Source organism: Pogona vitticeps, chromosome 4 (genome assembly GCF_051106095.1).
Source record: "Pogona vitticeps strain Pit_001003342236 chromosome 4, PviZW2.1, whole genome shotgun sequence".
NCBI classification, from domain to species: domain Eukaryota; kingdom Metazoa; phylum Chordata; class Lepidosauria; order Squamata; family Agamidae; genus Pogona; species Pogona vitticeps.
In genome coordinates this window covers 117620853-117633739 of record NC_135786.1, presented here as the reverse complement: position 1 = coordinate 117633739, position 12887 = coordinate 117620853, and the positions used below count along the sequence as shown (strand labels likewise).

The 12887-nt window shown below is 41.7% G+C and overlaps 1 protein-coding gene across 1 annotated transcript in view; it reads right to left on the bottom strand.

The window, feature by feature from the left end:
• The window catches only part of CEP350 (centrosomal protein 350), a 211492-nt gene that overhangs the window by 159312 nt on the left and 39293 nt on the right, over positions 1–12887 (bottom strand). The window contains exon 8 of the mRNA XM_078392370.1: positions 2668–2814. Within this exon, the coding sequence (XP_078248496.1) occupies positions 2668–2814 (147 nt within the window). The remainder of the gene's footprint in view (positions 1–2667; positions 2815–12887) is intronic.

Genomic DNA, 12887 nt, shown 5'->3' with positions numbered 1-12887 from the left:
CGATGCCCGTAGGCATCACCGGCTCAACTTATCGAGGAGGCAGAGATGGAGCTGTCTCCGACAAGTATGCCCTGTCTCTCGACGAGTCCTCAAATATGGGAGATGGGAGGGACTTGGAGATCGGCGGGAGTTGGGTCGTAACGTCCTTAGATTTGGCTGAGGACTTCGTTTTGCCTTGTTTCGCCACCTTGGTCGAAGAAGAGTCAGATTTTGTCCTGCTAGAGGCTCTTTTAGATGTAGGTGCCTTAGACTGTTTCCCTGTCTTAGATGGGCCCTGCTGAGGGGAAACGTCTGCCTCTTGCCGCGGGGTTGCCGAAGGGGAGACCATCTCCGACTCTGAAGGTACAGTGGCCGAAAGAGTCGACTCCCAAAGGTGGTAATTAAGCCGCTGTTGTCTGGCTTTCAGCGCTGCCTTAGTGAACGTTTTACAATGTTTGCAAGTCGTAGTTAGATGTCTCGCACCAAGACAAAATAGACACCGATCATGCGGGTCTGGTGTGGTATTTTGCGAGAGCAAAGCACACAACGGCTGAAGGGCCCTGACAGCATAAGCCACTGAGTACAGGGAGCCGCTGGGGAAGGGAAAAAAGGCAGGAACAGCGGAACAACCGCAACAAAGGGAAAAACCGAATGCGAAGTCAGAAAAAATACAGTCCACGTCAAGGGGCAGTAGAATTACACGGTCCGAATCCAGTCCAAGTCCAAAAAACCGTAGAAAATATTAATTTAGAACGAGAGAAAAACGGAGCTCGAAAGAGAGGTTCCGAATCACCAGGCGGAGAAATGGAACTGAGGCTGGGGTGGGTGGGAGCATGCGCAATAGGGGCAGTATTACGTCTGTTACTTTCTCTTTCAGAGCTCGAGAATATTCCGAGAGGACCGACGCAGGCGCCGGATTAACCCGTTTGTGTGTATTCACAGAAGACCACGATGAAGAAGCAAAGATATAATGGAAGGTCCCTCAACCAATAGCACATGCAAGCAACCCCCAAGCTACATCGCCTCACAAAAGGGCCTCTTTATGGATGTCACAGGTTGTTTTCTTGTTATAGTTAAACTGACTATAAAAAAAATTGGTTACCTTCCTTCTCTTCGTTACCTGACTTGCAGTTTTTGCTGTGGTTTCCAAGCCACTGTTTTCACTTGCTTATAAAAAGGTGCCATAGCAGCCTCTGCCATTCTGCCACCTCTCTGTCTCCCTGGTGTGCCCTTCAATTTAAAACACAACCTTTGCAGCCACTGTGAAACAGACATTGCCTCTGGTTGTTCCTCCTCTCCACAATCAAAAGCATAAGTTTTGAAGTTGTTGTTCAAAGAAACACAACCTTCTTTCCCTCATAATTTTTGTTTCATGTTCTTTCACTGCCACCTGCCCTTGCCATTCCATGATGAAGCATCCTTCCTGTTATTTGCTCTCACAAGGCTGTATAATCTGTATTCTGTGAGTCTGGAAACCAAAGTGCCTGCTGGGAAACTCGTTTGTCACAAACATGGAGGGTTCTTGCTCTAAATATGGGCACCTGGATGTATTCAGAAAATAAAATCTCAGTGAACTGAGATGTGTATGTTCAAATGTTCTAATTCCTATTCATTGAGGTATGTAGGGTGTGTTCTCCTGACACTAAATAAGGTATTTGTGGTTAAAAATGTACTCTAATGTACAGTACTCTTTTGCATTATGGCCCTCTTTCCAGCTGACAGTATGTAACTGATAGTGAAGGATTATTCTAATGCAATATGCCCTTTTTTAGAACTTTAAAAGGACAAGTTACATGGATAGCATACTCTGGAAAACTGCATGCAAAACACAAAATATTTTGAAGGTACTGATTGACAAAATAAATTATATATTATAAAAAAAGAAGAAGAAAAGCACATCACAAACACTCATAGAATAGATAGTCTAAATTTATAGCCTGAACAGAGTGGATAAAATTGAATGATTTTTTTTTGAAAACCACAAAAAAGTATTGATTTACAATGAATTTTAAAAATAATTTTTAATTTAAATCATGATTTACATTTTTAAAAAAGATTTTTTTATTTAAATTATTTAAAAAATCCAATTCTTAAAATTTAAATCATGATTTACATCAAATTTAAATCAAACCTACCTTGAGCCTGACTCAGCCTGAAATGTTTGGAGCAAGTAACAATGGTAACTTATTTCAGCCAGCCAGACAGGGTGATCGTTTTACCATTTAGGGAAGCAAAAATTTCCAACATTTAATAAAGTCTGGTTAGCAAATGGTAAGATGAAGCTGCATACACCAAAACACATTTTACAGGGGTCTGTGAAGTTATCACTTTCATATTCTAGAAGGCACAGATACAAGTGAACAAATGATCGCAAAAATACAACTGAGTCTGCAAATACCATGTAATATGCTTATCGAATAATTGTCTCTTTTTTAAAGAAAGGAAATGTGTGACCGGTACAACAATAAAACTTTGGAATTAGATAAAGCTATTTGTTTTAAAGAATTGTTATATCTTTGCCTACCAAAAGCAGTAGGCAAAGATATTAAATAAATGAATGAATGAATGAATGAATGAATGAATGAATGAATGAATGAATGAATAATAATAATAATAATAATAATAATAATAATAATAATAATAATAATAATAATAATAATAATAATAATAATAATAAATTCATCTTACCAGATTTAGTAGCTCTATCCTTTCCAGTTTTATTGTTAGATAGTGGCTCTTTGTCTTGATGTTCCACTTTAGATGCTGGACCAAGTATCTTTTTTGCAAGTCTTTGTCCATCTCGCCAGGATGACGTACTTATTGCATTGGTACCACCTAAACAAACAGCAACATATGAAGTGATTTTAAATCTTCTTGAAAAATTATCTGATAACAAAGTTTCTGGTTAGAAAAATATGGTTTAATGGGGTAAGAAACAAAACTGAATTTTAAAATTTAAACTGGAATTCTTAACATTGAATTGCTAAAGTTTTAAATTTAAAAAAACAGGTTGGTAATTTTAAAGTATAAAATACCTTATTATTAAGAAATTATAAACTGTATGTACAACAAAAAATATACTTCTATAGCTTTTTAGGGGAGTGAGGAGTAAATTGGATCCAACATTTATTAAGTCCAAGTTTTATGGTAGCTCAAAAGCTTCTATATAATTTAATCCGGTGCCATCAAGTCAATTCTCATTTATGGCAACCAATTTCAAATTTTCTAGGCAGAGATTTTTCAGAAGTGGTTTACCATTCTCTGCTTCTAGGGGCATCCTAGAACTGTGCTGCCTGTCCAGTGCGACACAGGGTGGCTCCCCTAGGATGCACAGTGGAGAACTGAACTCCACAGCCAGATACCTAACGTATTGAACCATCCAAACAGCTACAGATAATGTTAATTTTTCTGTCTCCCAAAGTAATCTGTCTAGAAGATGAGCACCAAAAACTTCGCAGTTCTCAAACTGGTTTTGGATCTCCAGAGATAGCAGGCTTGTTAAAATTAACACAGCGGTGCCTCAACTTACAACTGTTTTGACTTGCAACCAATTCGACTTACAACCAGCTCCAGTCGCAACATTTTTCATTGACTTGCAACCAGCGCTTTGAGATACAACCGGAAAAAGGCCTCTTTTCCCCATTGTTCCTTCCCTCCCTCCCTCCTTTCTTGCCCTTTTTTAACCTTAGAGGTCATTTTAGGTTTTAAAAAATCTAGTGGATGGATTAACCATTTTTACATTAGTCCCTATTTTCAGTCCCTGCTGGAATGGATTTTTTTAAAGACTCCAAACTCTTCCCCCCCCCCCCATTGTCTTCTCTCTCTCTCTCTCTCTCTCTCTCTCTTTGTGCCTAAAGGCACAAAACTTTCTCTGAGGGGTCTGTCTACCCCAGTGATGACCTTCTTTCTTTCCTCTTTTCCCCATTGTTCCCTTCCTCCCTCCTTTCCTGCCCTTTTTTAACCTTTAAAACGGCTGGAACAGATTAATCATGTTTCAACGTATTCCTATGGGAAATGGTGCTTTGAGTTACAACCAACTTGAGTTATAACCATCATCCCGGAACGAATTAAGTTTGCAACTCAAGGAACCACTGTACAAAGAAATGAGAAACGACAGAACTGATCAGCCTTCTTTTCCAACTGTGAGTGACATTATTAGGAACAAGGTTCCCTCTAAGTTCGGTGTGCGCATGCGCCTCTACCTCCCTCTGCGCAGCTGGCTTCCTCCTCGACGCAGCAATCACATTAGGTTCTGTTACAATGGAACCCTGCATGGGGGGAGTTACATGAACGTGCAGGGGCAAAGAGGCGAAGCCTCACCCAATGGAGCTGAAAGTTAGAGGGTACGTTGATTAGGAAAAATCAGGAACAGGCCCATGGTTGTGGAAACAATACAAATAGAGGAAGAGGTGATACCTTTAATCAACCATTAAAAATATGAAACAAAACAACTGAAAACAAAAAACAAACAGCGAGCTTTCAATGATAAAACATCTTCTTCAAGGCTGTGCATCAACTTCTCAGAGGTAATTCCAACTTATATACTTTTATTAATGTGCCAAATCCACATGGTTGATGATGCTGAAGCCAGGTTTGCTTCTTAGATGGTGAGAGTGCCGTATGCAAGTTGTTTTCAAGCTCCTTCCCAGCTGGTAGTTTGGAATTTATGGGCCATCTCTTAAAACAGAGGTCAGGCAGAGGTGGGGCATCATAAAGGTGAAGATTGGAAGTACCCAGGTTTTGCTCCTAGGACATACCGATCCCTACCCAGCTGGAAAGACCCCAAAAGGGATCTGAAGACGTATTTCAGGAAAGGAAGACATTGAGCAATCAGTGGCAGCAATCTGAGTCTGGATGATCAGCGAAAAACAAGATATCCGGCTCAGAAGCAAACATTGCAAACACCAGCTAGGAAAGGGCCATCTTGGCACAAAGCCTGGATATAAAAGCTGGTCAAGAATTTATGCCTGCTGGATCTCGACAAATTTGATTAAGGAAATGAAGGAAATAGAAATCCTTGCAAACACTTTTGCAGACCATAGTCCAATATTACTGCAGTTACAGACAACTTGCAAAGTTCAACAATGGAGATTAAATACTTTTTTAATGAAGATTTTCGGAAGCAAATAAAAGAAATGGAAAATTTCTTCAAAATAAATATGTTACCAAAAACACATATAACCACAGTACAGAAGGCTGGAAAACGTTTCTTCAGGGAATTTGCAATAAGATTTCCACAAGATTAAAAAGAGAAAAGAAACAAAAATACAGAGAATTAGAGGAAACACTTAAAATAAGTGAATGCCCATTTAAACAAAATCCATCGATAAAAGATTTGAAAATGAAGATTAAGCCAATACATCTTTTTAACACTTTTTGACTGAAGAAATGGTAAACAAGATTAAATATGCAAAACAAAACTTTTTTGAAAATGCAAACAAACCTGGAAGGTGGCTAGCATATAAATTAAGGAAAGAAAGAAGTAAAACACAAATTCAAGATTTGAAAAATGAAAAAGGTGAGCTAAATATAAAACAGGAAGAAATATAAAGAATAACAGAAAAATCTATCAAAATCTGTATTCAGAAAAAGAAACATCAAAGGAAAAACAAACAATATTTGAGAAAACATATTAAGATGAAATTTTCTGAACAACAGAGAAAGATATTGAATGCACCTATTTCAACAAGAGAAGCGGTAGAAGTCATAAAGAAACAAAAGAATGGGAAATCACAAGGCTCAGATGAAATACCAGCAGAATATTATAACATTTTTGAAGATGTTTTAGTGAACCCATATAAAAAATTAATAGAGTATACTGAACAGAAAAGAGAAATTCCTCCTACATGGAAAGGAGCTATAATATCAATAATTCATAAAGAAGGAACTGAACTGGAAGAAATAAAACTACAGATGCATCTCACTATTGAATGTGGACTATAAGATATATGCTTCATTATTAGCAGACAGACTGAAAAATGTCTTGTCCATATAATTCATGAAGATCAGTCAGGCTTTCTACCAAAGAAACAGATGAGAAACAATATTAGGATAATATTAAATGTATTAGAATATTATGACACACAACCATGAAGAGTGATGGCTGTGATTTTTCTTGATGCAGAGAAGGCCTTTGACAACATCAATTTGGATTTCATGTTAAAACAATCAGAAATCATGGAAGCAGGAAAGGACTTTGTTGAGGCTATAAGGCAGGGGTCAGGGAACTTTTTTACCTTTTACCCCGCAAAAAAATTACATATGCCGACATTACCCCTTGATTCGAAAGGAAGGAAATCATACATTATTTGAATTAAAAATATTATTGAATCTACACAGGCTGTGTACCGAACTAGCAGGATGCACCAATTTGATAAAGATGTGCACTATTTTTGCTAGAACACATTGCACTCCAGCCATGGTGTGGTACAGGGAGTAGTAAGGTGTCCAATGTGCCTAGCAAGTTGCATTAAATTTTTGCTAGCTTGCAGAGGATCATTAGTGGCTGCCAGAGTGGTGCTAGCAATGACATGCTTTCTAGAGACAGCCAACGCAGAATTGGGGGGGGGGGTGTTTCCCTACCACTTTAATCATTCTATGTGTGGTGTGCAAAAAGGAACAAACCAGGCTAAAGGTCAAGTCACCCACCCTGGTGCCATAGCCCAATATCAAAGGACCAGTGTGCTTTTTTTATCATCATCAATGGAAAACTCAGCAGTGGTCAGAAGATTGGAAAAGATCAGTCTACATCCCAGTCCCAAAAAAGGGCAGTGCCAAAGAATGCTCTAACTACCATACAATTGCACTCATTTCACACACTAGCAAGGTTATGCTCAAAATCCTCCAAGGCAAGCTTCAGCAGTACATGGACCGAGAACTTCCACAGGTACAAGCTGGATTTTGAAGGGACAGAGGAACTAGAGACCAAATTGCTAACATGTGCTGGATTATGGAGAAAGCCAGAGAGTTCCAGAAAAACATCTACTTCTGCTTCATTGACTATGCAAAAGCATGGCAGAAAGTGAGGAGGAATTAAAGAACCTCTTAATGAGGGTGAAAGAGGAGAGTGCACAAAATGGTCTGAAACTCAACATCAAAAAAAGGAAGAGCATGGCCACTGGTCCCATTACCTCCTGGCAAATAGAAGGGGAAGAGATGGAGGCAGTGACAGATTTTACTTTCTTGGGCTCCATGATCACTGCAGAGGGTGACAGGACCCATGATATTCAAAGATGCCTGCCTCTTGGGAGGAAAGCCATGATAAACCTAGACAGCACCTTAAAAAGCCACCCTCCCCCCCTTAATTCAGTTTCACTTTTGCTTGCCTGCCTGTTCATTTTCAGTTCTGAGTACTCTCTCTCTCTCTCTCTCTCTCTCTCTCACACACACACACACACACACACACACACACACACACACACACCCCTCCCTCCCTCCATTTTGTACATTTAAATAAGCTTGACGAAGTCCTAGGTCTCTCGCACCTTTCTTTCTTCCCTCCTTTCCTTGCTTGCTCCTTTCCCTCCTGCTGCCTCTTTGCAGTCACTTCCGGAGGAAGCAGTCATTCAGAAGCCCCGGATTGGCTGATTGCCCGGGGCTAATCCCCAGCTGCATCCAATTAGGCTTATCTCTCCGATCTCTCTAACAGAACGGAGCATTTAGGAGCTCCCTGCTGCAAGGAAGGAAGTAACAGAACGAGGTGGTTTACAATTAAAGCTTTGGCTGCAGAGGGTGGGGTGGGTGGGAGGGAGGGGGGTAGCAGCCAGCTCATTACCCCCAGGATTTTCACTTTTACCCCAAATGGGGTAATTTACCCCTGTTCCCCAACCCATGCTATAAGGACTATCTATAGACAATGGAAAGCAAAGATCAGAATAAATGGAGCACTTACACAAGATATAAAAATACAGAAAGGAACACGACAAGGATACCCATTGTTTCCTTTGCTGTTTGTACTATTTATTGAAACTATTACAAGTTAGACAGAATACAAATATAAATGGGGAAGAATACAAAGTACAAGCGTTTGCGGATGACATGGCATTTATTCTAGAGGATCCGATAAATTCACTAGGAACCTTAACAGAAACAATAAAAAATTTTGGAGAAGTATCAGGACTAAAAGTACCATGTTTCCCCGAAAAGACAGGTTCTTATATTAATTTTTGCTCCAGAAAATGCAGCAGAGCTTATTTTCAGGGGATGTTTTATTTTACAGTCTTGTCATCTTCTTCTGATTGCTGTACAATGCTGCACAATGGAGGGCAGGGTTTCACTTAACTGGGGCTTATTTTGGGGGTAGGGCTTATATTACGAGCATCCTGAAAAATAATAATAGGGCTCATTTTCATGTTAGGTCTTATTTTTGGGGAAACAGGGCAAATAAACAAAAAACACAAATTTTGACTAAAAATATGAAGAAAGAAAAGATACAAAATTTAGTAGAAATGGCAGGTTTTAAATAGGAAACAAAAGTTAAATATCTAGGAATTCAGATTACGAAAAAAACAAGTACTTTGATAAAAGTCAACTACATCAAACTTATTGATATGATCAAAAAAGATCTAGAAAAATGTTCAGAATTGCAATTCTCATTTCTGGGGAGGACTGCAGCTGTGAAGATGAATCTATTACCCTGCTTCCCCGAAAATAAGACCTAGCCCAAAAATAAGCCCCAGTTAAGTGAAACCCCTCGACCACCCTCAATGGGCAATGAATGTGTGCCTCCCTGTTTGTTTATATAGTAAACGGTGGTCATGTTGTCTGTAACCACCTGAACAGCATGTCCTCTCACAATCGGGAAGAATGCATGCAGAGCCTTTATCACTGCCAGCATCTCTAGATGACTGATAACGCCTCCTCTTTTCCTTGTGCGACCAGACAGCGTGAATTCTGTGAGGTCCGCAATGCACCCCCATCCAGTTGTACTGCCATCCGTTGCAATCTGGACCGTGATCAGAAGGTGAGGCTCAAATGTCCACCACATTAACTGACGGGATAGCACTGGTGGGCCATCTTCTAGCGGATCAAATTGGGCAAGATACCATTCCTGAAGAGAACAAATCTTCAGGCAAGCATGAGGAAGCGCAGCCATGGTGGAAGCCATAAGTCCTTGAAGGTGCTGCGTGTGATGCGCGGACACCCTGGCCCTCGGCTTGTAAGGGTGCACGGCTCTGCAAATCTTGGCGACCCTCTCGGCGGGAAGGAAGACCCTTGCTGTCATAGAATCTAACATAGCGCCTACGTAATTCACTATCTGAGATGGTTGCAGGTTGGATTTCACAACCTGAAGCCCTAAGTTTGCCAGGGTGTGCAACGCAAACTCCGTGTCTCTTTCCACCTTAGCATAAGAGTTTGCCACTGTCAGCCAATTGTTGATGTATGGAAATACCATGATGCTGTTCGGGCACAGATAGGCTGCCACTGGAGCCAAGCTCTTGGTGAAAGTCCTGGGAGCAGTAGCAAGCCCGAGTGGGCGCACGCAGAATTGGAACACCGAGCCGTTGAAGGTAAACCAAAGGTATTTGTGGTGATGTTTGTAATAGAAATGTGAAAATATGCGTCTTGTAAATCTATCACCACAAACCAATCCCTGGGTGATAGAAGAGGGACGATGGATTCTAGTGTCACCATCCTGAAATGTCTGACGAAGGTAGAAGTTCAGGTCATGGAGGTCTGAGATAGGCCTTAGTCCTCTGTCCTTCTTTGACACCGTGAAGTAAGTGGAGAAAAAACAATGACTTGCTTCTCGAGAATAAACGGGTTGAATAGCCTGCTTCTGAAGGAGAGTGGTGACTTGTTCGTTTAGGGCAGATGAAAACCCTTACGTAACTGAGAGGAGGGAATTCTGTGAACTCTAACCTGTAACCAAAATGGATCACGCTTAATACCCAAGAGTCCTTGGTGATACTTGACCAATTTGAGAAGAAAGGGGCTAAGCATGGAAACAGAACTATTGCGGGTGAGGGGTGGATATCAAAGATATTGCTTATTTTTCTTGGACGGACGACGGGCAAATTGGCACGGTTGACTGGAAGGCTGAGGACAGTAAGATGTAGTTGTGGAAGATGACTGGTGAAGGAGATATCTGTCCTGAGGAGGCTTGTATTGACAATATGACTGTTGGTAAGGCTGCTGGTAAGAATAGTATGAAGTCGCAGGTTTACGCCACTACTGACGCTGAAACTTAGGTTGTTGAACAGAGTATGATCTAGCAGTCTTTCTGATCTTATGCAGAGTTTCCATCACTTTGTCAGTTTTCTGACTGAAGAGTCCAGCACTGTCAAATGGGAGTTCTTCAATCCATGCTTTGGCATCTTCATTTATGCCCGATGTCTCAGCCAGGCATGCCTCCTCAAAGAGACAGCTGAAGAATGTAATTTAGAAGCAGCCTCAGCCATGTGTCTGGATGCAAGCAGCTGCTGATTAGCCAGGGTAGTGGCCTCTAAGTGAGCACTGGTCATAGCAGTCCTAATCTCCTCTGGCACATTTTGAAGAGCAGGTAAGACTTTGTTCCACAGATGCCGTTGATAGGCATCCATCGCTGCCTGATAGAGACCCTTATGATGAAAGATGCAAGAGAGTACATACAACGACCAAGGATGTCCAATTTACCTCCTTCTTAATTGGTGGGAGACACTTTGGATCGATTGCCCGCCCTAGATTGATTAGACCGGACAATAATTGAGTTAGGTGCAGGATGCTTCACCAGAAAATTTGTATCAGAACCATGTGTTTTATAACAGTTCTCGACACGTCGAGAGATTTGAAAGGAAGCAGTGGACTGACCCCAACACTCCTTGATCAAGTCTAACATTGAAGGGATAAATGTGAGACTTAGAGGAGGGGTCTTGTCCTTGTTCAAGCTGTCGAAAATTAAGTCCTGTTTAGGGGGAGCTAGCTGGTCTGTAGAACGCTCCAGTGTCCTGGCCATCATGAGAACCAACTGCTTGTAGGACGTAAAGTCCTCAGACAGTGATGGAGGGTGTAAATCTATAGCATCAGAATCAGGGGTAGGTAAGTGTGATGGAGACCTAGAAGAGATGTCGGAGTCGAGATCTTGTTCTGACACCGAAGATAAGGTTGGGCTCCTACAACCCCTATCAGATGAAACCAGCGAAGGAGACATTTGACGATGCGACTCAGAAGTGGCCGACTTCAGATCAGGTGTTGCAGATGGTGGTTGAACTGACTTCGAAGCCTTAGAGGTCTTTGATCGTGAAACCGTAGGACTTGAAACCAACTGAACCCAAAGGCGCTTAGACAACTGCGTAGAGGTTTGAGTCTGCGAAAGAATGCATTTGGAAGCACATTTCAAAGATCTCCTATCGACATGGACATACTCTCGGTGCCGGCGTCGATGTGGAGGGAGAAGAATCAGATGGGGACCGATAAACATATCTGATCTTGCATGGGCAGACGTAATCCGAATCATACTCTGAAACGGTGAAGTCATCCCAGCATCAACGTCGACCATGATGCCGGTCCACCTCGATGTAAACGGGTTCATGGTGCTCCACCGGAAGTCGACGCTGAGAAGAGTGTGAACACCCTAGCACATCCCGCTGTTGAGAAGGATGACGATTGGGTGAAACATGCTGACGTTTCTCAAGCCTCTTTCGAGGTGACCGAGACAGGGAGAACTCAGAACTGGACAGTTCAATTACCATAGCCTGCCCGGTAGAAACAAGGCTTGAATGGGCTGAGGCCGGGCTGGAACAACTCTCAGCTGCACCATGGCTAGAGGTTGGAGATAGACTTGGTGCCGACAGTAAAGCCTGCTGATCTCGATATGCAATCGAACCAGCAGTCTCCGACACAACATCCGGCTCCCGAGATTCCCCTGACGATCTGACTGGAGCCAATGATGACAGAATGGCTAGAGCCTGGGGAGAGACTCTGTGACAGTCAGACTCGAAAGGATGTCTGGACTTCTTAATTTTTTTACCGGTTCCTTTTTCTTCTTAAGACCCTTGGACTGGGTCTTAGAAATTGAGACTGATTCTGATGCAGAAGACTTTTTAGGTTTTGACACTTTAGAAGAAGCCTTAGGAGATGACGTTAAGGGGACTGGAGAAGCGACATCTTTGGGGCGCAGAATTGTTGGAGATAAATGGGCAGCAGACTCCATACTTGTCAATGCCAAGGGCGCCAATGACCTCTTGTAAAGATGCAAACAGAGCCGCTGAATTCAGTGTTTTAGTGCTGTTTTAGTCAACAACATGCACTCTTTGCAAGAATCAGACTGATGGCGCTCCCCCAAACAGTACAAACACCTGTTGTGCCCTTCAGTAAATGGGATTTTCCCAGAGCACGACACACAGCATTTGAAAGGCCCTGAAGAGGCCATAAAAATGGCAGGAAAGTAAGTGAGGCCGGGGGGGGGGGAGAAAAGAATCACACACGATAGCTGATCTGAAGAGAGGAAATATCAATCGGAAAATTAAGCAGTCCAAAGATCATGCACAAGTTGACAGTGCAAATCCAAATAATCAAGCCAAGGGGCAATCCAAATTCGATCCATAAACAGTCCAAGTCAGAGGGGAGAATATCAGAATCACCGAATCAGCAAGAATAATCGCAAAACCAAACCAGTCCGTGTCAAGGGAAACCAGATAATCAAAGCAACAGAAAAAAATCAGTCCAATTGTCAAAATACAGATAAGAGAAATTGAAGCTCTAGCGATCACAAAGTATTCCTATTGCGGCAGCGGCAAAAAAGGAACTGAGGTACTTCAGGGCTGGTGGAGCATGCACAGTGTTTGGAAACACTTATTAGATTGTATAATAAGCTCTAGAAATTTTCGAAAGTCCTGCGAAGGTGCAGTTTAACCCATTAGTGTGGATTCACAGAGTCCATGAAAAAGAACCATTAGATCTGTACGACAAGACTGAAGTGAGTATTGGAG